General features: G+C 47.3%; 3 protein-coding genes across 3 annotated transcripts in view; 1 reads left to right on the top strand and 2 right to left on the bottom strand.

The window, feature by feature from the left end:
* PPP2R2C (protein phosphatase 2 regulatory subunit Bgamma) overlaps positions 1-22,120 on the bottom strand; it is an 873,451-nt gene that overhangs the window by 388,507 nt on the left and 462,824 nt on the right. The window lies entirely within an intron of this gene.
* MRFAP1L1 (Morf4 family associated protein 1 like 1) lies at positions 2,271-4,475 on the bottom strand. The gene is made up of 2 exons (XM_050792234.1): positions 3,795-4,475; positions 2,271-3,209 (listed from the first exon to the last, which is right to left on the bottom strand). The coding sequence occupies exon 1, from the start codon at positions 4,191-4,193 to the stop codon at positions 3,810-3,812; it is 384 nt and encodes a 127-aa protein (XP_050648191.1). The 5' UTR covers positions 4,194-4,475; the 3' UTR covers positions 2,271-3,209; positions 3,795-3,809.
* BLOC1S4 (biogenesis of lysosomal organelles complex 1 subunit 4) lies at positions 10,505-11,796 on the top strand. The gene has a single exon (XM_050792218.1). The coding sequence runs from the start codon at positions 10,644-10,646 to the stop codon at positions 11,292-11,294; it is 651 nt and encodes a 216-aa protein (XP_050648175.1). The 5' UTR covers positions 10,505-10,643; the 3' UTR covers positions 11,295-11,796.

The raw sequence follows: 22,120 nt of genomic DNA on the forward strand, positions 1-22,120 counted from the left end.
TCAGCAGTGAATAAAGTCTCTGCCCTCAAGGGACTGACATTCTACAGAGAGAAGTCAGAAAATGCACAATCACACATTAAGTAATGAAAAGAAAAATAAAATAAGACAGAGAGTAATAGGGGATGGCAGTGCTATTTTAAAAAGAGTGGCATGGGAAGACCTCTCTGGTATTGTAACATCTGAGCAAAGACTAGAAAAGTGGCACAGTGAGCCATACGGATATTGCACATTAAAAATATTTTCAGAAAACACAAAACTCTGGGATGAAGCAGTCAAACAAAACATTATTGAAGACTCAGCCATCACTAGCCAGCCGATGAAAGTGAAGGTTAAAGAATTTGCCCAGTCTTTTGGAAGAAAGCACAGAATTTCAGATTTTAGAGCAAGGGGAGGTTGGGCATGAATGACTCACACATGACAGACCAATGACTTTCAGAGCTACTAACAGAAGCCAATCCAAATTTTCTAGATGACTTTGAAGTTGTTAAAATTCCACTGATAACATCATTCAATGAAAGGAAAATGTGTAAGTTAAATAGGAAATCGAGACAAAACTCTCAACGTCTCTAAATTATTTTTTCATCACAGCATGGGTTAAGACAATTAGCCTGTCACTACAGTGCTCTGCCTAAGAGTCAAGGCTCAAAAATGATTCAGAACACTCTTTAGGCTCTAAATTTGAAGGAGCCTTAGGAAAGAAAAAAAAAAAAAAAACCCCTAGGATACTGAAGAGATGAAATGCAATCCTACGTATGAATATAATCTATGGTCAGTTAATCGAGGGGAAAAACATACATATACATAGTATATATGCACACATGTATATGCATATAGCACATATACAGTATGTGTGTGTGTGTGTCTATGAGTGTGTATGTATAGGACTCAGTTTTTTCACCCCCAAAGCATTTAAATCTGTCAGGTAACTTGTAAATAACAGCTTTCGCAATCAAGATCCACAATATCCCAAAGAGCAGCTGCTCCTTCAGCCAGCTCCTGGAAGTAAGAGAATATGGAACAACTCACCTACAATGTATTAATAGATCAATATGAATAACAAAAAAAAATCCTCGGGTGTTGCAAGCCACTAAGGCTTTGGGGTAAACTGTTACAGCAGTTTAGTCTAGTTGACTGATACAGAAAGACACCAAGTCTTGGCTCCAGAAAAGCCTAGCTGGTCCTTCCCACTCATTCTGCCCCAGTTCAGGCCCTCACTTCCCATCTCTACTTCTGCACCTGCCGCTACCTTATAGCCCACACTCACATTAATCCATACCCAGTCTTGAGTAATCTTTCTAAACTACAGATGTGACAGCCATTCCCCTGATTATCAGAAATTATGGCTCCCCAGCCGTACTTCTCGTTTTTACTGAAAACAGACAGGCAGGCACAGGAGCAAGGATCTTAGATATCACGACAAAGCCGGAAACAGCTTCTGTGATTTTTCTGTGCTCAGGTACTTGATTTTTAAAATGCCTATTTTACACATTAATCCAAAACGTGTATCTGAGCTTATTACGATCATGTATCTATTTTTATGAAATTAGATGTAGTAATTCTGGAAACTGTACCATGCCTACGCTATGGCTCTGAGCATCCACTAGCACTCTGTGAGAAAACATGCCAGGGTGAAGAAACCTCACTCAAGTACAGGTTTATGAAGATGAACTAATTCCTTAACGAAGATCTCTTGGCCCTGCCTGCCAGTTTCACTCTGTCTCCCACAACCCCCTCCACGCTCCTTAACATCCAGCTCACTGGCTGTCTCCCCAGTGCTGGAACTCAAAAGGCTTTTGCTCACTTTGATCCTTATGCCTTGTATGTCTTCATTCATTTCTACTTTTCAGGCCCAGGTAAGTCACCTGCTCTGAATTCACACACTTCCCTACTAAGAGTTGACTCCCTCCTCAGGGCTCCCACATGATATCCACACACTCTATATCGCAATTCCTTGTTTCCATTTCTGTCCCACACCTTCGTCCCATCCATGTCTCACCTTTATGTTCCTAGTGCCTTGGATAAGATATGAAGCACGTTACATTCCCACTGGTTGACTAAACACACTTCTGCTGCTGAAAAGCAGGGGCTTGGCCCAGAGGATAGCCGAAAAGTTTTTCTCTTCAGAACTGAGTGTTCCGTCAGCTCATCTCCACAGCACCTTCCAGAAATAATTCTCCCTCAGTTAAAGGCTTACCAAGAGCCTTTAACTACAAGCAGTTCAACCCCATTTGATGACACTCAGTGAAGAACATCCATTTCAAAAAGATTGATTTATGATTCTTTTATTAACACACACAGGAGGGGCTTTGGTCATGTGAACAAAAAATTTATTTTTTAAAAAAGGCTTTTTAGGTCTTTGTTTTTCAAGGCAAATTAATACTTACTATACGTTTGACTTTGACCTCCAATCTGACAGGTCTACTACCCTGATGAACTGGAAGAGACTTTCCAGGCCCTGATAATGTCTTTTCCTTTCTCTGGCCTCTTAAAGCTCTTTGTAGACTGTCTCTTCGATGCCATTCTCTGATGCCCCTGTAATGTGTGAGGGTATTACGACAGTTCCTAATCAAACTGCCTTGTCATAAAAGGTCAGCTATGTGGTCTAAATCAACTCACCTGACAGGTTACACAATATATATCAGACAATGTGCCACAAAACATAGCTCTCCTCTTTCATCTCACAGAGGAACTAAAGTTCCAAAATATATACAAAACCACCTTCCATCTCCAACTGTCTTCTCGTTCTTCCCAGCTTTATGCAAAGCAGTCTCATTAATACATTCTTCACCAGGCTCAACCAGGCAGCGTAGTATCTTCCACTGCACCTCTAAAGTTGGAAGATTCTGATCCCAAGTCTTGACGTGTTCCAAAAAACGATCAGGTCACAAAGGTAACAGCAAAATACAAGGCCATGCCCAACATTTCAAAAACACAGCGAAGTAACAAGAATAAACGTGACCACGAAAACAACTTAATTAAGCCCCATTTATCTTGTGAAAGTATTTCTTCGACAAAAGTTGTATTTCCAGAACCAAACACATTTGATGATCTAAATCCATATCGAGGTCATCAATCACTGACCATAAGGGAGACTGTTACATGGGGGTAAAAAACATACAAAAACAAAACAGAGAAAATGACAAGCTGTTTCAGTTTCCTCAAGGTGTCAGTTCATCCTTACCAGTCGACTACAGTCCTCAGCTGTGAACCTAAAGCACAATTGGGAGAAATTTACCATGAAGACATTGACTCTCAAAGTTCCATATCTTGATGTTAAAAATAAATGTGAACCACCCAGAAGAATGCCACTTCTTTGAGACACGGTCCTCTGACATACCTGTCTCATAGAACAGTCTGGAAATTTCAGGTAATGGCCTCTGGCTTTACTCTTTTATTTCTTTCCCTGCGTTCTCAGCCTGCGTTCCATTGTGCTCCACAGCCTAGGTCTTCTGTGGCTTTCCCCAAACTCCCTTAGTGCCGAGACAGGTCTACTTCCTGGCGACTGCCCTATTAGAACTGACTTACGTTTCACAAAAACAAACCCGAAGTTACTTTTATTTTTCTCTAATTACCAGTGTGGGAGGGAGAGGCCACAAAAAAACGGTATACTAACACCTAACAAAACCAGCACGCATTCTTTCCTCTTGACCCCAACTTTGTTCCCAATGCTCAATTTTTGATGCGATAAAATGGGGGATGCAGGCCTAGAACATAACTTTTTACAGGGCGCGGTTTAACCATGCTTAGGGGGACTACTGAGTTCCATCCAAGCTCCCGCGAGTTTCCGACCTTACCGCCGATCTCCTCCTTCAAGAAGACTCGCTTCTCTCTATTCGCCAGACGAGCTCGACCAGCATCTCTGCCATCTTCGCAATCTCCTTGGCCTTCTCCTCAGCCTTCTCGCACAACTCCGACACTCTCTCGTCGGCTTCGCCACTCGGGTGCTGCACGTGATTGAGGGCGCTCTCCTCCGAGGCCTCTACCTGCGTTTTGATCTGGATGAGCATATTGTCCATCTCCCACAGCTTGCTCCTGGTTCGCAGGTACGCCCGCCCGTGCTCGCGTATAAGAGACGCGATGTCCTCGCGCATCTCGTTGATGACCGGGAGCAGGAACTGCTCGAAATCCTCCTCCGGCTCCAGCACCTCCACTTCCTCAGGCGCTTCCACCTCGTCTATGTCCAGGGGCCGCATCTCCTCCTGCCGCTTCTTCAGTACCGGAGGGGCGTTCTTCTTACCGGAACCCCCCAGGGACTGGAGATCAGCAGTGATTGCTGGAGGCTGAGCCCACACGCTTTGTCAATAGTACTCCCGAATTATCTTTAATTTTTTTCTTCCTTTTAATTGTAAGCCTTTAGCTTTAGAACTCCGTGGGAAGAATCGCCGCGACCTGCGAAATGGAGTCGCAGCCGTCAACTCGCCCTCGGCCTTTTTGCGGCCCTTTCACGACAGAGCCGGGCTCCTTTACGGTCACGCCTTCGGCGAGACCCAGTAGCGGGCGCGCGCGTAAAGGGGTCTCGGGCGCGCGCATGGCTATCCCCGTCAGCTTCCCGGCGCCCCGCCTCGCCCTCTTCTCTAATTTAGATTGGTGGCGGCAGGTTTGTTCGCGTCTTCCCCTAAAGCTTCCCTTCAGAGGGGTTTTACTTTTATTATTATTTTTTTAAAGTAAAAATGACCCTCCCTTCCCCATATTTGAATAAGACTGGCTGGCGTTCACAGCGCTTACTATCTAAGCATGCAGAAGCTTGGATTAATTTATATGAATTCACTTAGCCCTCACAACGAACCTATAAGAGAAGTAAAAACCGGGCTAAAAGTCGTGATTTGAGCTCAAAGCAATGTGGGTCCACAGTCCCTGCTCAGTGTTCTAGAATGGAACTCGTCCCTCTGTCCTCCCCACCCCTGGCTCATACTTTTGTTCTGGGGGGAATTTCGCTCGCTGCCTTGGGTGGTTCTGGCCCGTGATTTTTGGTCTCTCTTCAGAGTCTGTAAGGTCCTCAAGGTAAAGGGCAACTTCTGTTTCAGTTCTGTCCTCTGCCCTTTCCGTCAGCCTGGCGTCAAGCAGGGCCTTAGAGAATGCTTTAGAGAGAGGAATTGCCTAGTACCTAAGTGCCTCTACCAGACTGGAGGCTGTTTGGGGACAGGTTCTGGTCTTGGTCACCTTTATGTCCCTCCACACACAAGACCTGAAAATGAGCAGGGACCTAGTAAATGTGGCTTTGATCGTCAATACGTTTTGATCACCAACCTAATGCCATTGTGGAATGGAAGAAGTCTATTGCTAGGCTTAGTCACCCAGTGCCACACTAGTAGTAATATGAGTGTGTGTAGAGGGGGGATCCTTCTTACACAAGTGCCACAGATCAGAACTTCAGTTTTCCAGTCTGATAAAGACCAATGGCCCCAGCCTGAATATCTGTCAGTGGGAAGAGGGATTTGTAAGATGACGTGTGCGAAACAGTTTTGCAAACACCAACATTCTAGCAGATGTTCATCCAAAGAACATTAAGAGGGAAAGAGCAAGGCACCGTGAAAAAAGATATTTGACTCATGCAGAATATATTGAGAACTCCTACAGATCAAGAAGGAAAAGACAAAATTTTAAAACAGGCAAAAGACATAGGCTGGCACTTCACAAAAGAGAATATCCGAATGGCCAATAAGTATATGAAGAGGTTTTCAACTTCATGATTCAACAGGGAAATGCAGATTAGAAAGCACAACGAGGAAGCACTGTACATCCACTAGAATTACTAAAATTGAAAATACTGACAATACCAAGTATTGGGGAAGATGTGGAACAACTGGAACTCTTATACATTCTTGATGGATGTCTTAGTCTAGTCTGAACACCATAACAAAATACTATAGACTGGGTGGCTTAAACACAGACATTTATCTTCTCACAGTTCTAGAGGCCAGAAGTCCATGATTAACGTGCCAGCAAATCTGGTTTCTGGAGGTGAGGGCTCTCTTCCTGAATTGCAGATGGCCGCCTTCCTGCTGCAGTGCTCACATGATCTCTTCTTTGTGCATGCAGTGTTGTGGGGTACAGGAAGGAGTGCTCTCTTGTGTCTCTTCTTATAAGAACATGAAGCTATAGGATGATGCCCCCACTTGTATGACCTTACTTACTGCTTTACTCCAAGTATAGCCACACTGGGGGTTAGGGCTTCAACATAAAAATATTGGGGGACACATATATTCAGCCCATAAAAATGGGAATGTAAGTTGTTACAATAATTTTGGAAAACTATTTGGCAGTATCTACCGAGATTAAACATATACCAATCCTATGTTCTAGCAAATTGACACCTTGTTATACACTTAAGAGAGTTTGAATGCAATTGTTTATAAAAATACATATACAAGAATATTCACAGCAGCTTTATTATAATAGCCCCAAAGTTAAAACAAACCAAATGTTCATCAACAGGAGAATAAATAAATAAAATGAATAAATGGTAGCATATTCCTTCAATAGTTTATTACTGCATAACCAGTTACCCCAACATTTAGCAGCTGTAAAATATTTATTATCTGTCATAGTGCATTTAGGCTGCTCTAACAAAATACCATAAGGTGGCCAGCTTCTCACAGTTCTGGTGAATGGGAAGTCCAAGATCAAAGTGCTAGTAGATTCTGTCTGGTGAGAACTAGTATTTTGGTTCATAAATGGTTCCTTCTTGCTGTGACCTCAGAGGATGGAAGGAGCAAGGGGTCTCTCTTATACGTCTTTTGCTTTGTTTTGGAGATGGAGTTTCACTCTTGTCGCCCAGGCTGGAGTGCAATGATGCAGTCTCTGCTCACTGAAACCTCTGCCTCCAGGGTTCAAGCGATTCTCCTGCCTCAGCCTCCTAAGTAGCTGGGATTACAGGTGCCTGCCACCATGCCTGGCTAATTTTTGTATTATTAGTAGAGATGGGGTTTCACCATGTTGGCCAAGCTTGTCTCAAACTCCTGACCTCAGGTGATCCATCTGCCCCAGCCTTCCAAAGTGCTGGGATTACAGGCGTGAGCTGCCGCACCCAGCCCTCTTATACTACTTATAGACAGAGTCTTGCTCTTTTTGCACAGGCTAAAGTGCAGTGGAATGAGCATAGCTCACTGCCTCAAACTCCTGAGCTCAAGTGATCCTCTAGCCTCCACCTCCTGAGTAGCTGGGACTACAGGCACATGGCACCACACCCAGCTTAAACAAAATTTTTTTTTGTAGAGACGGGGGTCTTGCTATGTTGTCCAGGCTAGTCTCAAACTCCTAGCCTCAAACAATTCTCCTGCCTCTTCCTCCCAAAGTGTTGAGATTACAAGCATGAGCCACTGCAGCTGGCCTTATATCCTTTATAAGGGTACTAGTCACATTCATGAGGACTCTGACCCCATGACCAGATCACTTCCCAAAGGCCCAATTTCCTAATACCAGCACTGTGTTGAGCTGTTCTCACATTGCTATAAAGGAATATCTGAGACTGGGTAATTTATGAAGAACAAAGGCTTAATTGGCTAAGGGTTCTGCAGGCTGTACAGGAAGCATGGTGCTGGCATCTGCTTGGCTTCTGGGGAGGCTTCAGGAAACTTATAATCATGGCAGAAGGCAAAGGGAGAGCAGGCATGTCACATGACCAAAGCAGGAGCAAGAGGTGGGAGGAGGTGCCACACACGTTAAATGACTAGATCTCATGAGAACTCACTAATCACAGGAGCAGTACAAAGGGGATGGTGCTAAACCATTCATGAGAAATCTGTCCCCATGATCCAGTCAACTACCAGCAGGCTCCAGCTCCAACACTGGGGATTACATTTCAACATGAGATTTGGGTGGGACATCCAAACCATATCAATCACCTTGTGGGGTAGAATTTAAACATATGAATTGGGATATGAGGACACAAACATTCAGACCATAGCATTATCGTATGTAGTTTCAGTTTAGTATCTTACATGAGGTTGCAGTGAACCTATCAGCTGGGGCTGCAGTCATATCTGAGTTTGAATGAGGCTGGAGCATCCACTTCCAAGATGGCTTACTCATGTGGTTGTTGGAAAGAGGCTGTTTTTCTCTAGCTGTTGGTCTCAGCTCTTTGCTATATGGGCTTCTCCATGGAGCTGCCCACAACAAGGCAGCTGGTTTCCCCAGAGCAAGTGGTTTGTGAACCCCTAATATCTGAGACATGTCTCAGTTAATTTAAAAAGTTTATTTTGCCAAGGTTGAGGATGTGTGCCCGTGACACAGCCTCAGGAGGTCCTGATGATATGTGTCCAAGGTGGTCAGAGCACAGCTTGGTTTTATACATATTAGGGAGACATGAGACGTCAATCAACATATGTAAGAGGAACGATGGATTGGTCCAGAAAGGTGAGACATCTCAAAGCAAAGGAGGGACAACTCAAAGTGGGGAGGGGGCTTCCAGGTCTTGGGTAGATAAGAGAAAAATGGTTGCATTCTTTTGAGTTTCTTTCTTTCTTTTTTTTTGAGATGGAGTCTCACCCTGTCGCCCAGGCTGGAGTGTAGTGGCATGATCTCGGCTCACTGCAACCTCCTCCTCCCAGATTCAAGCAATTCTCCTGCTTCAGCCTCCCGAGTAGCTGGGATTACAGGTGTGTACCACCACGACTGGCTAAATTTTTGTATTTTTTTTAGAGACAGGGTTTCACCATGTTGGCCAGGCTGGTCTTGAACTCCTGATCTCAAATGATCCACCCACCTCAGCCTCACAAAGTGTTGGGGTTACAGGCGTAAGCCACCGTGCCTGGTCATTTTGAGTTTCTGATTCGCCCTCCAAAGGAGGCAATCAGATATGCATTTATCTCAGTGAGCAGAGGAGTGGCCGTGAATAGAATGTGAGGCAGGTTTGCCCTGAGCAGTTTCCAACTTGACTTTTCTTTTAGCTTAGTGATTGTAAGATTTATTTTCCTTTCTCAGGTTGGAGGGAAAGAGATGCCACACTACCTTTTATGAACTAATGTCCAAATCATACAACATCGCTTCTGTCTTCTTCAGTTTATTATGAGCAAGTGAAGTCACTAAGTCCAGTACATACTCAACAAGAGGGAATACACAAGAGTGAGAATACCAGGAGGAAGAAACCACTGGGAGTCATCTTGAAGGCTGGCTAGCAATCACAGTTTGTCCTCTGACTACCAATTCTTCATGCCATTTTAACATGCTAACCACACTCCCCTCCATCCAACGTCCCCAAAAGTTACATTTTTAAAAATATCATGTAGTTTTAAGTATTACTATCCTATTGTCACATCAGCTTTAAGTCCAGAATTTTGTCTTCTAAATTAGATCAGATGTAGATGAGGCTTTCTGAGCGTAGTTCCTTAAATTCAGCTCTTAGAGTACAATTCTTCTTGATCTGTAGACTTTTGAAGCTAAGGAGACAAGTTCTCCGCCCCCATGCCTCGAATACACAATTGTGGGGCCAGCACAGGATAATCACTACAGACCTGTTCCGCTACCACTACCACTAGATAGCCACTACCACTCCTGTTCAAAAAGGGGGAAATTGGAAGTACAAACAAGTTACCAGTCCATGGTAACTCTGCCATCCAGTCTCAAGGTCTAGGACTCCATGACTCCCAGTTCTACCATCTGGGCTCCTGGTTATACTTCCTTTTTCATGAAATGTACCATGTGTTTGCTAATGAGTCTTTTTCTCAGTCTGATTCCTGCTTGTAGAAGTTTGGGGAGAGGGGCTCCAAAGGCCTTTCCCTTCCAGTCCAATCTGCAATGTTTGTGTCAATATAATTATCTTTAAAAAACTTAATAGGTCTCCTGTGAATCTCATCAGGGTTCACTCCGTTAGACAAAAGTGCAACCTACAAATCCCTTTGAGATAAGTCCATCTCTATCTATTTTGGGGTTCTGCTAATACTGAGGAACAAGCCTTAAGCCTTCTGGAGGCCCTGTGGTTTGATTGATGGACTCAAACCAAAGTCCATCAATTTTGTTTGATTGAGCCACACCATTAATCTCTTTAAGGAGCTGTTAGTCTAAGTGAATGGTATCCTGAGGCACAATCTTTGCTTTTTATGAGATTTTCAAGGATTTTACCGTCAAATCTCAACTTCATCTTTGTTTTCTTCTGGCAGTACCCTGGATTTGATATTTGCTTGGAAAGTATTACTATTTCTTAGTTTTACACCATTTGCAATCAGACGAAGCTGAGGACTTTAAAAATCATCCAAAGTAGTCAAGGTGCGTCGCTTTTGTGTTTCGTCTTGTTTATCTCGTTTATTTTACTATAAACAGAAAAAGGAAATGAAAGACAGAAGGGAGACTTTCATGGGTGTTGGACATGTCCTAACAGTTGGTCTGGATAGAATATGCATGGTTGTATGGATGTGTACAAAGTCATCAATGTGCACATTTAAAATATATGCACTGTGTTGTATTCCTGCTACACCTTCGCTAAAAAAAAAAAAAAAAAAAGGTTGAATGTGAGCGCGGGCGTGAGAAAACCGCAGCGCGCATGCGTGCGCGTGAACGCGCTGGGAGGCCGGAAACAAAGGTGGGTGCGCGTGCACAGACGCGCTCTCAGGCCGCCGGAAGCAAAGGCGTGAGCGCGCGTGCGTGCGTGTGCGTGAGCGTGAGCGCGCGGAGGTCGGAAGCGGGCGCTGCATAGCAAGGTGGTCGCTATGGAGGGTAGCTCCTCAGATAGCGGAGCGCCGCCCGAGGGGCTGGCGGAAGAGGCCGAGCCTCAGGGCGCCGCCTGGAGCGGGGACAGTGGCACTGTGTCCCAGAGCCACAGCAGCGCCTCGGGGCCGTGGGAGGATGAGGGCGCGGAGGACGGTGCGCCGGGCCGCGACCTGCCGCTGCTTCGCCGCGCCGCTGCGGGCTACGCCGCCTGCCTGCTGCCTGGGGCCGGGGCGCGGCCCGAGGTCGAGGCCCTGGACGCGAGCCTGGAGGACCTGCTCACCAGAGTGGACGAGTTCGTGGGCATGCTGGACATGCTTCGCGGCGACTCTTCCCAAGTCGTCAGCGAGGGCGTGCCGCGCATCCACGCGAAGGCCGCCGAGATGCGGCACATCTACAGCAGGATCGACCGGCTGGAGGCCTTCGTGAGGATGGTGGGCGGCCGCGTAGCCAGGATGGAGGAGCAGGTCACCAAGGCCGAGGCCGAGCTGGGCACCTTCCCCAGGGCGTTCAAGAAGCTCCTGCACACGATGAACGTGCCCTCGCTCTTTAGCAAGTCTGCTCCCTCGAGGCCACAGCAAGCCGGCTACGAAGCCCCCGTCCTGTTTCGGACCGAAGACTACTTCCCTTGTAGTGAAAGGCCTCAGCTCTGACGGCCTGACCACTGCGGCAAGAGGACCCCAGCTGAGGTGCTTACCTCCAGTATGAAGTGAATTGCAAATCCTGCTCATGGACATACATGATGTTGGAGTGTGGGATTTCAGGGTTTACTTTCTGCACACTCTCCGTAGTGTATTCATGATTCAGTGTAGAATGTATAGACTTTATGCCTCCCAATTTTAAAAAAAGAGACGGGGTCTTGCTCTGTTGCCCACACTGGCCGGAAACTCCTGGACTCAAGTGATCCTTCCACCTCAGCCTCCCCAGTAGCTGGGACTACAGGGTCGCCTCCGCGCCCAGCCTGTGTCTTCCAGCTCTAATCAGAAAGCTGCTTGGCGAGGGCATGGGGAATCAAACTGAATGAACTTGCTCTGCACTGTGGCAAAACTGTTATTTTTATGGATTTTACTACACGGCGTTACCTTTTCAAGATTTGTATGTTTGTATAATCATAAGAAAATTGAGCCATTAAAGCCTTGTTATTATTGAATCCTAGTAGTCATTCAGTTTTCTGCACCCTACTCTTAGGGTAAATGGTACATTATTTAAGATTAAACCTCCTGTAGCGTGGATTGTAAACCAAAGGAAATGGTACAATTTCTGAGAAAATATGTTGATTTTTTGTGACTAATTTCAAAGTTGTATTTGAACGTATGACCTCACAGTCTTGATTTGTCCATAGCAAATATATATATATGTGTGTGTGTGGGTTGCCAATTTTGGTTTATAATTTAAATATTAATAGAAATTTTAAGTTTTACTGGACATGATTTCCTTCTGAAAAGAATTTCACATATTGGCTTGTGTTTGTTCGAAATAGGCGTATTGCTCATATGCTTTTGGTAGTGAGATAAAGAAGAGGGGCTTGAGTATACCTCCTTTAGAGAACTAATGCGAAAAGCTATAGCTTCTGTTTCAGAGCATGGTATATTTCTTTCCCCTTGAAATGGAGAGTTAAATCATTTGTGTGAGTGAATGGTATTAGGATTTTCTTGCAGATACAGTAGTCTTTTTTTGAAATTCAAATCTATTTCATAAGGTGGCCCTCCTAAATAGTAGACGCTAAAAAAGCATACAGCTTAGGTTGCTTTTGTGTCATTTTCAGTGTCATCACAGGTCTTCGAGATTCATAGAGTAGCTGTATTTTCATTTAGCTGTGTGTTGTGAAGAATCTGATCATGTAATTATGCACCTAGCTCTCGTGGACCTTCACTGTCACATACTTAACATTTTTTATTCAGGTGGTTCATTGACTACAAATTAAGGAACTCTGAATGTAGAAGCTGAAAGAACAAGTAACCTACATTTAATATTCAGCAACTGCTGGTACCCCTATAAGTAATTCATATATTTTGATGACATAGTCACTGAATATGAAAATAGCCTCCTTACATAACAATACATTGCTAAAAGATTTTTCACTTAATGTTCAAAAGCAGTAATTAGGGGCTGGGCACAGTAGCTCACACCTGTAATCCCAGCACTTTGGGAGGCCGAGGCAGGTGGATCACCTGAGGCCAGGAATTCAAGACCCACCTGGCCAACGTGGTGAAACCCCATCTGTACTAAAAATACAAAAAACTAGCCAGGCATGGTGGCTCACGCCTGTAATCCCAGCTACTTGAAAGGCTGAGGCAGGAGAATCGCTTGAACCTGGGAGGTGGAGGTTTCGGTGAGCCGAGATTGCTCCACTGCACTCCAGCCTGGGCAACAAGAGTGAAACTCCGTCTCAAAAAAAAAAAAAAGTAATTAGGACAAATTATGAAAAATTAGAATAACTTTAAGATTTAATATCTGCATAATAGAAACCTTAAATTCCAGAAAGCATAAGTTAATAAGTGTGCTGTAAAGTAAAACTTTATTAGTTACAGGTGTATAATGCTTAGATATTTAATTTCCCTTCAAAAAAAATAAATTGGGTTGAGAAAATTAAAAAGTACAATAACCAGTAAGAAAATGATATTCAGCTTAAGTTTTTAATGCTAATCAGAAAATATTCTAGCAATCCATCTAAAAGTAAAAAGTCCTGGTTCAGATGATAGCATGATTATATGTGCAGCTTATCTCTAAGGGGCCCTGGCTTCTGAAATTCTTGTAGTTAATTAGTGTTATTCCTGAGCTTTTCAAATAGGGATTTGTGCAGGGCCTTCTTGTTTGGGGAATTGAAGCTGGTTTGCACAGTGCAAGACATACTAACTGAAGGTGTGTCTGCCTTAAGAATGGCGATGGGGAGGCCAGACACACCCCCACTCTCCTTGGTACTGCCACATTTAGACCACCTGGCTCCTGCCTCTTCATCCTAACTCTGACCAGCTGGAGAACCAAGAGCGCCCTTTGCATCTTGGGAAATGGGTCCTTCTACCTCTTCTTAAGTCCGTAACAAGTTGGGAGGAGGGCTCGTACCCCTGGAGCTATAGGAGGAGGCCCAGATGTCATCCTGGATGACTCCTGCAGACCATCTCTGTTGCTGGGGTCTGGCATTCCCCCACATTCCGGAAGTATAAACAGGGATAGGAATAGGGTCTAATAAAGCTTTAGGGAGGCACCATCACACTGGCGTCAGTTAATTTGTTCTTAGCTCCCACATGCATTAGCACAAAAATTGCCAAGAGTCTCAGGAGTCCATAGGATATCCCCTTAGTCCAAGGGCAGCTTCTGGTATGCAGGAGTTGGTGTATGTACCAAATATAACTGGGTACAAATGAGCTAGTGAGCACCTGTGGCTTTTCCCTGAAGCCACATCTTTGAGGAATGGGAGGAGTCTTGTAGATGCTGGAGTCAGGCAGCCCAGTGTGAACCTGCTAACTGATCACAGGCAGGGGCCAGCAAAGTCCCAAAAGGGCCAGACGATAATTGTTTTAGAATTGCAGGCCTTATTTTTGTATTTTTAGTAGAGCCTGGGTCTCACTATGTTGCCCAGGCTGGCCTCGAACTTCTGGCCTCCAGTGATCCTCTGGCCTAGGCCTCCCAAAGCCCTGGGAATACAGGCATGAGCCACTGCGCCTGAATCTGGACAATGTTTTTTAACTTCTCAGCACATAAAAGGAGTCTTCTTAGAAGGATAGTTCTGCAAGTTCTGTAGCAACATCCCAGGGCACAATTAAGAACAAAGCCCCATTGGAGCCCACGGAAATGTCTGTGTGGTGTTTGACTGAACCTTGGGTCAGACTCAATTGGATTGGGCGTCTGACTTTGTCACGCACTGGCCTGCCCATCTCTTGGGAAAGTACCACATCTTGTTTTTCTTTGTGTCCTAGTCCTCTCATGGTGCTTGATTTCTGAGCAAGCCCTTAGTCTGACTGAATTCTATCTGCCTTTCTATCTTGCATTCCTTATGGGGTGCCTAGATTTTGTGAAGTGGTTCATTCACTCAGTCATTCTGATAATCGCTTATTCCACAGATATGTGAGCGTACCAGGGATGTGCTACTTGCTTGCTGAGTATGCAGCTAAGTGGGCAGAGCTAACATCCACTTGTTATTCCTGGAGGTGGATAAGGTAGACAGCCATCAGATAATGACACAGACACATATCACAAACTGTAGCAAGCACTATGAAGGGGACACTTCATATGTCCCCTTCACATGTCCTCATATGAAGGGAAAGATGCTATGGGGCATCTTTCAGGGTCAACGGACGGCTGCAGGGGAGTAAGTAAGGGGGCAGGAGCCAGCTCGAGCCAGAGAACAGAAATTGGGCTTTATTCCAATGTGAAGAGAAGCTAAAGAGAGCTTTAGGCAAAGCCCAATCTGTCTGATGTATGTTGTTTAAAGGCCTCTTTGGCTGCTGCATTCCATGCAGGAGTGGCTTGGAGTGGGGAAAGGGAAGCAGGAGACCACTTAAGAGGCTGTTGAGTGGCGCAGCCGGTGGCTTGGATGGGTTGGGTAGCAGTGGGGATGGACAGAGCACTGGGAATGCACTGTGGGAGTGCCAAGGTGGATATTAGTTCTTATTAACCACAGAGTATTGTAAGCCAGACCCTTAGAAGATACGGCTACAAGAGCCCATGAGAAATTTGTGATACAGAAAGTGGGGTGACAAGGCACATATGATGAGCTGGGCCCCACTTGCTTGTGACTTGTTGGTCTCATTGTCAGGGAGGGCTGGTGACCTGAACTCCCTGTCTAACATCCTAGGCCCATTTTTTTCCTTATTCACTTTCAGCAGCAAGAAAAATTCCTTAGGAACTCACTTTCCATCTTCTCATGAGGCCTCCGACATCTGTTTAGCCAAGCTAGTTTGACACTGTAAATTCCAGAGCATTATTCAGCTTTTTCCTGTCAGTATGTCTCATGTTTCAAGAAATATCTGTTTTTGTGAATAAAGTTTTATTGGCACACAGCCATGCCCATTTGTTTACATATTATCTATGGCTGCTTTTATGCTCCAAGGGCAGAGTGAGTAGTTGTAAGACCATTCCCAAGAGCTGGGCAGGCCAGTGCGTGAGAAAGTCAGACGCCCAATCCAATGGAGTCTGACCCAAGGTTCAGTCAAACACCACACAGACATTCCTGTGGGCTCCAACGGGGCTTTGTTCTTAATTGTGCCCTGGGATGTTGCTACAGAACTTGCAAAACTATCCTTCTAAGAAGACTCCTTTTATGTGCTGAGAAGTTAAAAAACATTGTCCAGATTCAGGCGCAGTGGCTCATGCCTGTATTCCCAGGGCTTTAGGAGGCCTAGGCCAGAGGATCACTGGAGGCCAGAAGTTCGAGGCCAGCCTGGGCAACATAGTGAGACCCCGGCTCTACTAAAAATACAAAAATTAGTCAGGCATGATGGCTTGGGCCTTGTAGTCCCAGTACTCGGGAGGCTGAGGCAGGAGGATCACTTGAGCTCAGGAGTTCAAGGCTGCAGTGAGCTGTGATCACGCCACTCACTGTCCTCCAACCTGGGTAACAGAGCAAAACCCTGTCTCAAAAAATAATAATAAATAAATAAATAAGTTAATTTAATTTAAAAAACACACAAACCACCATTTCCCAAAGTGACTGAAACCGTTTGACCCACTAATGGAGAATGAGAGCTTCTCCTCTATACTGTTCATCATCCAAGGGAAGCAAGGGTTCCAGTGGCGGGCTGGGAGGCGGCGGGAGGGAACTTGGTTATGGAGAAAGATGCGAGGACCCTCTGGCTGTGGGGTGTGGGGTCCGCGGTGGCTGCAGAGACTGCTCCTGCCACACCAGGGGGCGCTGCAGGAGCAGGAAAGGCCTGAAAACAGCTGGTCCAGCTCCTGCCTTCAGGAAACTAAAGCCCTATATCCTGCCACGGTCAAGGCACTAGAAATTCAGAGCCCCAAGATCATGTCCATCCTTGAGGGGCTCCCAGTGTGCAGACAGAGAGGGGACGGCAGCTGCAGCCCAAGGCACAGTGGCTATTCTTGCATGGGGTGGGGGTAGGAAATTAGGAGAGGGAGGCAGAGAGGGTGCTAATTTGGAAGTGCCCTGTCTGGTGGGGGCAGGAGACAAGGCCTGTTTATATCCACCTGGCTCTTATCTCTACCCAAAAGGAGCACAATCATTTATTTATGTACAGTTTGTCTCCCCAACGAGGAGGAAGATTGTGGCATTTTTCCATTTTGTCTACTCTGAATCCGTGGCACCTGGCACTAGGGACCTAGCACCGTGGCACTATGGCACTTAGCACAGAGAAGGCACTGAAAACGTGCCCACTGAGGGAATGACAGGGACATTGAGGATGAGCAGGTGCTGGCAAGGAGAGTAGGAAGGGTTCCAGGGCCCACAGGCTGCTCCCCGGTCAGCCCAGCTCCCGCCTCCCTTGGCCAGGGCCTGTAGATGCGTCTTCCTCCAACCTTTCCCCTTCATCTCTGCTCCATCCTTACGCTCTAGATGCAGTTCATAAACAAGATATCATCGGACTTGATTCTCCTCGTCTGGCCTGAGAAGCATTTGTTTCATGGTAGGCTCACTCAGTCGGCTGAACCTTAATGAATCAACTCTGGCATCTGAGTGCTGTCCCCGAGTCACACCTGCCCTGTGCTCCTTTTCTTTCCAGTTCACCCTGCCTGCTGGGATCCAAGGCCTCTGGGGTCCCAAGCAAAGGGAGACATTTACCACTGCACACCCCACACCAACTCCATCAAAAACATTGCCTAGGGTCCCAGTGTCCTCCCGAATCACCAAATGTCTCTGAGGTGGAAACAGTCCCAAACATCAGGCCACCCCCAGGTCTCTGTCCTTCCTGAGACCCTGGTCCAGGAGCTCTTCAGATACTGGCAGCCTGCCAGTGCCTTCAAGCAGCTCTCTCTCTCTCTCTCTCACACACACACACACACACACCTAAAGAAGACAACCTATTACTTTAGTTGTAATAGGTTGCAGAATACTTTAGTCGCAGAATAATTTTACTCTTTTTTTGTCTCAATCTGAGACTTGTACTGGCAAACTCAGAAAACCCATTTCAGTGTTCTCTCATGTTAAAAAAAAAAAAACACCAGAGTCGGCCGGGCTCGGTGGCTCACGCCTATAATCCCAGCACTTTGGGAGGCCGAGGCGGGCGGATCATCTGAGGTCAGGAGCTCAAGACCAGCCTGGTCAACATGATGAAACCCTGTCTCTACTAAAAATACAAAAATTACCTGGGTGTGGTGGTGCACACCTGTAGTCTCAGCTACTTGAGAGGATGAGGCAGGAGAATTGCTCGAACCTGGGAGGTGGAGGTTGCAATGAGCAGAGATTGCGCCACTGCACTCCAGCCTGGGTGATAAGAGCGAAACTTCATCTCAAACACACACACACACACACACACACACACACAGCAGACTCCTTAAATATCTGTCACAATTCCTAGACTTGAAAACACTTTCTGGTAGACTTTCTTAATAGAAGATTGTTTCACCGGGCGCGGTGGCTCAAGCCTGTAATCCCAGCACTTTGGGAGGCCGAGACAGGCGGATCACGAGGTCAGGAGATCGAGACCATCCTGGCTAACACGGTGAAACCCCGTCTCTACTAAAAATACAAAAAACTAGGCGGGCGAGGTGGCGGGCGCCTGTAGTCCCAGCTACTCGGGAGGCTGAGGCAGGAGAATGGCATAAACCCGGGAGGCGGAGCTTGCAGTGAGCTGAGATCCGGCCACTGTACTCCAGCCTGGGCGGCAGAGCGAGACTCCGTCTCAAAAAAAAAAAAAAAAAAAAAAGAAAAGAAATTGTTTCCTGTTACACTATTAATTGAAATAAGAGCCAGCAAGATGGAAGGTGCGAGAGTGTGTGTGTGAGTGTGAGTGTGTGTGTCTGTGTGTGTATGTGTGTTTGCTAGTGATGTGAGAATTAGGAGTGGTTTGGAACATGCTGATTTTCAATTTTCAACTGCCAGCACTACTGCTTTACAAAATTGTTCAGACATTCGATCCAAAATTCAAGAAAGGTGGTAAATGCCAATGAGAGGGAGGGAGGAAACAAACTTGCTATGTTGTGTGTACTGCGGGATTGAGGAATGGAGTGGCACACACAAGAATGCTCTAGAATGGAAGACAAACTATGCAGCGTCGTGGTCAGACATGGCCCAAAGTCTTGTCTTGCCACTGCCCATCTGTATAACATTCATCTCCAAGCCTCAGATGTCTCACCTGCAGAATGAGAAATAATAAATAGTATCTACCTCAAAAAATAAAATAGTTCAGAAAGACATTTAAGTTGGAAATGTAGTTGTTTTTATTTTCTTACTGACTTTTTTCAGTTTAGCCAGTTTTTATCTTTTTCTTAAAATTGTAAAATACACATAACATAAATTTACCATTTTATCCATTTTGAGAGTACAATTTACTTGCATTAAGTACATACATATTAATGCACAACAACCATCACCACCCATCCATCTTCAGAACATTTTCATCTTCCCCAACTGAGGCTCTGTCCCCATTACACACTAGCTTTCTATTCCCCACGCCCCAGCCCCTGGCACCCACATTCTACTTTGTGTCTCTATGAATTTGACAACTCTAGGGACCTCACAGAAGTGGAATCCTGCAGTATTCATCCTTTTGTGATTGGCTTCGACCACTGAGCATAGTGTCCTCAGGGTTCATCCACATTGTAGCCTGTATCAGAATCTCCTTCCTTTTTAGGGCTGAGTACTACTCCATGCTCTGCATACCCCCCTTGGCTTAGCCACTCTGTCCGTGGACCTGGGCTGCTTCACCCTCTTGGCCGTTGTGAGCAGTGAGTATGGGTGGACCCTCCAGCCCCTTCCCAGTGCAGTGCTCTGGCAGAGCCATGAGCCCTGGCCAGGGGTCGGATGAGCGGCTGATGCCAATGGGGTCCTGGCCAGAGGTCCGATGAGTGCCTGAAGCTGATGTTCCACCTGCCCAAGTCTCCCTTCCCCTCCAGCCAAGCTTGCTGGCCTGTGACCAAACTTGACCCCCATGACTTTCTCTTCCACTGTAACAAGCTACTTCCCAGTGGGCTCCTGGCCTCACACAAGGAGCCCCTGATGGGCAGCTCAGCAGGCCGTCCAGAGGTAGCCATGCTTGTCTACATCCCGGTCAAAGCCTCCATCCTAACACTTCTCCCCCTCTCCTGTTTTTCCCAGGCCACGAGGAGGGAGTGAGAGGCGCTGCTTTGTAGACAGGGACCAGCTCAGGCCGAGCAAGGCAAGAGCCCTGGAGGGCGCCTGGGGCCCAAGACCAGCCGCGGAGGAGCTGGGCACTGCAGCCAGGCTGCTGGCCTCGACCCCCGCAGCCTGCAGAGAGCGTGGGCACCCTGTTCTCCTGATGTTGACTTCAGGGTATGGGAACCTCTGAGGCTTTGACAACTTGAGGCTGGCAAGGAGGACAGGGAGCAGGCGGAATCTTCAAAGACTCCCACCTTTAAAGACTGTGGCCTTTATCCTGGGGACCGCAGGAGCCACTGGGCACTTCCCTGGGAGTAACTGAATGGAGTAACTCAGGGTGGAGTTACACTCAGTGGCCGCCCGTTCATCCTGAGGCCTGCCCGCAGGCAACAGGTCCAGTCTGCACCGCAGTCTGTACCACACTGCCACAGATCCCTCAGGCTGTCCCTGACTGAAGTTGGGGGGGACGAGGGAGTCACCAGGTGACAGAGCATGACTGTAAGGACACACACGCATCACAAATGTGCATTGACCCCGCTCTGTGCTTGGAACCTGCCAAGGTTCAAGCATTTGTCCACATACCCCAGGAGGGGCCTGGCCAGCTCTGCCTGCTGTCAACACTGACACCCAGGCCTCGAGCCCCTGGACTTCCCGTCTCTGGGCACTGGGGGCCAGTGTGGTGCAGCTGGGAGGGTCCCCAGAGCTGAGGGCCTTGAGTGAATGATTGCAATTCTTTGGGCCTCGGTTTCCTCATCTGGAGTCTGTGATGGGGACTACATGAGCTCAAAAGACCACCACAAGTCTCCCAAGTACCTGCTGGGGCCAGCCTGGCATCAGGCTCTGGGGACAGGCAGGTCACGTGCTCTTCAGTGACAAATCCCTATGCCCTCTGCACAGCGTGACTTGGACACTCGGCCCACCCCGTGGGTCTCCTGCGCATCTTCCTCTATCCTTTGGGACACTCATTCTGAAAGATGCCAGGCACCACGCTGCGAGGAAGCCCAGGCCAGCCCACATGACCGGACTGTACAGAGAGGCCACGTGGGAGGACCCGAGGCCCCCCGGACAGCCCGCATAGCAGCGACCCAGCCTCCATGTTCCAGCCCTAGCCTCTGAGTCATCCAGTGGAGGCCCCAAACGTCATGACACAGAGACAAGCCATTCCCTCTGTGTCCTGGCCAAATTCCTGACCCACAGACTCTGTGCGCTGAATGAATGTGCTCTGCAGCCAAAGTAACGGGAACACCCACCGTGGCCACTCTGCCCTAGCAGGGAGCAGCTTGAGGGTAGGCCAGCTGAGTTAGCACAGGCCACTGAGCCAGCGCCGGCAGGGCCAGAGGGACACATGTGGGGCTGGACTGCTCAGAGGATGCAGCACCGGCAGCAATCAGGAGTCAGCCTGGGAGTGAGGGAAGGCGGCCTCGGGCCTCGGCCTTGGCAGAGCCCTGGCAGAGCGGGCAAAGGAAGCTGCCAGGTGGATCAGGCGAGGGAGGGAGCCCCAGGAAAGGAAAGCTTACACAGGCAGGGAGGTGGGGACCTGCCCAGATGACTGGGGGCACTGTCAGAGCGCCAGGTACCAAGGAACACATGGGAGCGAGGCAGCAGTGAGAGGCCGGTCCTGGGGCCTTGGCTTGCAGTGTGTCACCAGGAAGGTCTTCAGTTAGGGGAGGACACAGGGGACGACAGGCTGGGGCAGTGGATGGGCCATCGCAGCTCTGCCATCACTGGGTCCCTCTTTGAGGGGCTGGGAAGACCCACCATGGGGCCCAGCTCCACATCCTGCTCACCGGCCTGCCAGGGACTGACCCAACTTCAGGAGGGCCCCACAAGTGAAGGAAACAGCGGCCCGAAGAGCAAGCACCCAGCTCCGGGCTCTGGCAGGTGGGACCCCGTGGCCTGCTTCCCCACCAGTTGCTGCGAGTGAGCGTGGTGGCCTACCCCGGCTGGCCTGGCCAGGTTGAGATTTTGGATGTGCCTTGGAACAACCAGGCAGCATGTGCACACACATGCACACACATCACACACAATCATACCACACACATCACACACAATCATACCACACACATCACACACAATCATACTCACACACATGCACACACAATCATACACACATGCACACACATCACACATAATCATACCACACATGCATGCACACACATCACACATAATCATACCACACACATCACACACAATCATACCACATACACATGCACACATATCACACACAATCATACCACATACACATGCACA

The sequence above is a fragment of the Macaca thibetana genome, chromosome 5, assembly GCF_024542745.1.
Source record: "Macaca thibetana thibetana isolate TM-01 chromosome 5, ASM2454274v1, whole genome shotgun sequence".
NCBI lineage: Eukaryota > Metazoa > Chordata > Mammalia > Primates > Cercopithecidae > Macaca > Macaca thibetana.

Coding starts and splice junctions, on each gene's coding strand:
- MRFAP1L1 (XM_050792234.1), bottom strand. CDS start 4,193: ATGCGGCCCCTGGACATAGACGAGGTGGAAGCGCCTGAGGAAGTGGAG.
- BLOC1S4 (XM_050792218.1), top strand. CDS start 10,644: ATGGAGGGTAGCTCCTCAGATAGCGGAGCGCCGCCCGAGGGGCTGGCG.